The sequence below is a fragment of the Dipodomys ordii genome, unplaced genomic scaffold (assembly GCF_000151885.1).
Source record: "Dipodomys ordii isolate 6190 unplaced genomic scaffold, Dord_2.0 Scaffold168, whole genome shotgun sequence".
Classification (NCBI taxonomy): domain Eukaryota; kingdom Metazoa; phylum Chordata; class Mammalia; order Rodentia; family Heteromyidae; genus Dipodomys; species Dipodomys ordii.
In genome coordinates, this window is record NW_012267384.1 from 2,470,953 (window position 1) to 2,475,294 (window position 4,342).

Here is a 4,342-nt window from a genome sequence, read left to right on the forward strand (position 1 = left end):
CCAGAAGTGGTGCTGTGGCTCAAGTGGTAGAGCGCTAGCCTTGAGCTGAAGAGCTGAGGGACAGCGCCCAGGCCCAGAGTTCAGGCCCCATGACCGGACCAAAAAAAAAAAGGAGCTGGAAGTTTTAATTAAAATTAGGATGAAAGTAATAAATGCTGGACCAATCTGAGGTATTTGGCTCACTGGAGAGCCAGGGTGCTTTCTGCCAGCTGGATGTTTCCTTGAAACATCCCTATTTGAAAGAACTGAGGAAGCTTTTTTTTCAAAGTTTCCCAGGAGTTTCTGACATTTAAAAAAAGAAGCTCAAGGCACATTTGTGAATGGAATGAAAACTAAGCTGCTAATATGATGTCTTTTTTTTGGTTGTTGTTGGTTGTGGGGCTTGAACTCTGGGTCTGGGCTCTGTCCCTGTGCTCTTCAGCTCAAGGCACTAAACTACTGGAGCCACAGCACCACTTCTGGTTTTCTGGTGGTTAATTGGAGATAAGAGTCTCACGGACTTTCCTGCCCAGGCTGGCTTTGAAACATGATCCTCAGATCTCAGCTTCCTGAGTAGCTAAGATTACAGGTGTGAGCCACTGGCGCCTGCCTTATGATGTCTTATTCAATGATTATGCCAGAAGTTCAGTGGGTTCATCCTAAAAATCTATAGTAATTTGGAATATCACTTTATTCCAAAACGTGTATTTCAAAAGGGTAAGCTGTTCATGAAAATGATGTTTTGAATTGTGGAGGTCCTCCATTCTGTAGAAAGATTCACACAGGCATGTTTTGAAGGATGCATCCCTTTATTTTATTTTATTGTATTTGTGTATTTTTTTGTCGGTCGTGGGGCTTGAACTCTGGACTTGGGCACTATCCCTCAGCTCTTCAGCTCAAGGCTAGTGCTCTACCGATTGAGCCACAGCACCACTTCCGGTTTTCTAGTGGTTTATTGAAGATAAGAGTCTCACAGATTTTCCTGCCCAGGCTGGCTTTGAACCATGATCCCCAGATCTCAGCTTTCTGATTTGTACCTTGGCTGTTGAGAGATTTTCCAATGTATTTGATATTTAGGATCTGCAGTGAAGAATTCTCTAAGTGCCAGTGCTGGTGGCTCACGCTTGTAATCCTACCTACTCCAGAGGAGGCTGATATCTGAGGATTGCAATTCAAAGCCAGCCCAGGCTGGAAAGTCCCTGAGACTCTTCTCTTTAATTAATCACAGCAAAAGCAAGAAGCAGAGGTTTGGGTCAAGTGGTAGAACACTAGCCTTGAGCAAAAAAGCAGCTCAGGGACAGCTCCCAGGCCCAGGATGGGGGGAGAGGAGGAGGTGAAAAATAAAGAATTCTTCAAGTAAAGTTCTTTGTAAAAATGGATGTTAAAAAAATTCCTATACATGAGCTGGAGTGTAGCTAAGTATGTGCTTAGCTTAGCATATGCAAAGTCAGGGGCTCAATCCTTACTACTATAAAAAAATTCTATCTTAGTACTATATATCTTAGTACTATAATATCTTAGTAGTGTAAAAAATCTATTATAATTATTTAGCCTTCATATTTCAATGATACTAGATAGAAGTGGAGCTGTGGCTCAAGTGGCAGAGCACCAGCTTTGAGCAAAAATAGTTAAGCAAGAGCTCACGGCCTTGACTTCAAGCCCCAAATCAGTATATACACACAAAATGTCAATGGTACTAGAGTTTGGACTCTGTGTTATGTGCTTGCTAGGCGAGGACTCTACCACTTGAACCTCTAGCTTTGGCCTCCAAATTTCAGCAGGATTTTATTGGTTTATATAAAATTGAAACTTCTTTCTCCTATCTATGTAGTGAAATCAAGTTTGTTTTGTTTTAAAATCTAGTATTGGGTTGGTGGTGTATTTATAAAAAATGGAAAATAGAAAATTGCTCCTCTCCACAAGACTGTCATTATCCTCTGGCATAAAATGGATCATGAGTATTCATTTACCTCGGTAGCAGTCATATGACCTTCATTTCTTTTGGCTTACAGAAAGCCACCTGCCACAGGCAACTCCTAAATGTTCCACAGGCTGAATTCATATGAACAAAAAAAGATTATGTCTGCTAGCAGGAATAAATTTAGCTGCCACTCCTATGGTGTTCCGAGATAAATATCCTGACTGAAATAAGAACCCAAACCATGCCCTGGGTTCCCTTGTTTTTATTCTCTTAAGGAGGTGTAAAGAGAGCTTTACTGCATTTGGTCCTCATTTTACCTCACTCCTGATTTTCCCAAATAGCTATGGAGAAAATACAGTTTAGAGAAAATGGTAGCCTCGAACCCTCAGCAGTAACAGAGCTTCAGAGACTAGGTTGACTAAAGAAGGAGGTAGCATCAGGAGCTTACCTGTTCACTGGACCGAGACAGACAGCTCTTGATGACTTCTGTTTCCAGAAGGGTCCTCTTATTAATCTCTATATGTTCATAGTACTTAGAAAGGCGGGTCTGCCCTTGTTTATTTACCATTAGAAAAAATTTTATCATTTTTTTTTCTTGCCAGTGTTTTTCTAAACAGAAGTGAAAAGTTATGACAGGAGATGGCTGAAATTGGAACCTGGAGGGTAAAAGAACAACAGAAATGGAGGATTGAATTTCTCCAAGAGTCATATTTAGTCTGTTCTAAAGATGAGCCAGACGGAAATATCATCTGAAAACATTAGCCTCACTCCTATGAGCAAAATGAGGTTTGAACAAATAATAACAAAACATCAATTTTCATTAGTTATCATCCAAAACAATTCTGAGCATTCGCATTACTTGTGTTCATCTTCATTCTATTTAGTCGTCAGTTTTACTGGTGCCAACTATGTTTAACATCACTTGAGCCACATCTCTAGTTCAGACTTCTTTTTTTTTTTTTTGCCAGTCCTAGGGCTTGAATAAAGTCCTGGGCACTGTCCCTGAGCTCTTTTTGCTCAAGGCTAGCACTCAACCAGTTTCAGTCATAGCGCTACTTCTAATGGTTAATTAGAGATCTCATGAACGTTTCTGCCCAGACTGGCTTTTAACCATGATCCTCAAATCTCAGCCTGCTGAGTAACTAGGATTACAGGTGTGAGCCACCAGATCCTGGCCAGGTCTGGCTTTTTTGCCAGTTAATTGAAGAGAAGAGTCTCTTGGATTTGTTTGTCCTGGCTGGCTTTTAACTGTGATCTTCAGATCTCAGTCTCCTGAGGAGCTACAATTATAGATGTGAGCCACTGATGACTAGTTATGATTTTTGTTCTTCTGGTTTTCATGGCTTAGGTGTTAAACAGACAAGCTATTGCATAAAAGGTGACAGTTGTACCTGAGTCAGGTGTACTCTTGCGGTGCACAAGGAAGAAACCGAAAGATTGAGCAAGAGCTTTCCGGAGAAGAGGCTCTTTACAATGCTGTGGAGTTGTGGATGATCCAGAGACACTCTGGGACAGAAGAAGCAAGGTGTTAATGATCTGGGAAACTCACCATGGCTAATTTTGGAGAGTAGCAAGAATGGATGTAGGAAATTAAGCTGCTTAAATATGATAAAATCAGCTTTAACTCATACTAAGGAATTTAAGTTGTATTTTATAAAAATAGAAATAATATCTCAGTGAAGTTTTTCTCTATGAGTGGTTGAAATTGTAGGTTTTCTTTTTTTTTTTTTTTTGGGTCCGGTCGTGGGGCCTGAACTCTGGGCCTGGGCGCTGTCCCTCAGCTCTTCAGCGCAAGACTAGCACTCTACCACTTGAGCCACAGCGCCACTTCCGGCTTTTTTCTTTTTGCTTATGTGGTGCTGAGGAATCGAACCCAGGGCCTCCAGCATGCAAGGCAAGCGCTCTACCACTGAGCCACCTTCCCAACCTGAAATTGTACTATTAATAATTATTTGTCAAATTCCTTTACCAAGATCCTTTACTGGTATTGGGTCTTGAACCTAAGTCCTGGGGCACTGTCCCTCAGCTTTTTTGTTCATCGCTGTTGCTCTAGCACTGGATTGTATGTATATGGTTATTTGGGGAGAAGAATCTCAGGGATATTCCTGTCCAGGCTGGCTTCACACTGTAATCCTTACATCTCAGCCTCCTAAGTAGATAGGTTTATAGGGCATGAGACACCAGTGCCAGCTAAATCTCAGTTTTTGAAGACAGATATTTCCGTTGCCCTTATTTCAATAATAAACAAAGTAAAGTTTTGCTACTCAGGAGGCTAAGGATCATAGTTTAAAGCCAGTCCAGGCAGAAAAGTCCATGAGACTCTTATCTCTAATTAGCCAGCAAAAAGCTAGAAGTAAAAGTGTTGCTCAAGTGGTAGAGCACCAACCTTAAGCTTAAAAAAAAATAGCCAAAACAGAGCATCAGGCCTTGAGTTCAGACCAC

The 4,342-nt window shown here is 41.2% G+C and overlaps 1 protein-coding gene across 2 annotated transcripts in view; it reads right to left on the bottom strand.

Moving 5' to 3' along the window:
* The window catches only part of Ap4s1 (adaptor-related protein complex 4, sigma 1 subunit), a 19,488-nt gene extending 16,083 nt beyond the window's left edge, over positions 1–3,405 (bottom strand). For both annotated transcript variants that reach the window (XM_013033458.1, XM_013033459.1), the window contains exons 1-2: positions 3,292–3,405; positions 2,349–2,556 (exon numbers count right to left, since the gene is read on the bottom strand). In XM_013033458.1, the coding sequence (XP_012888912.1) occupies positions 2,349–2,486 (138 nt within the window). In that variant the 5' untranslated portion in view covers positions 2,487–2,556; positions 3,292–3,405. The remainder of the gene's footprint in view (positions 1–2,348; positions 2,557–3,291) is intronic.
* Between the last annotated feature and the right edge of the window lie 937 nt (positions 3,406–4,342).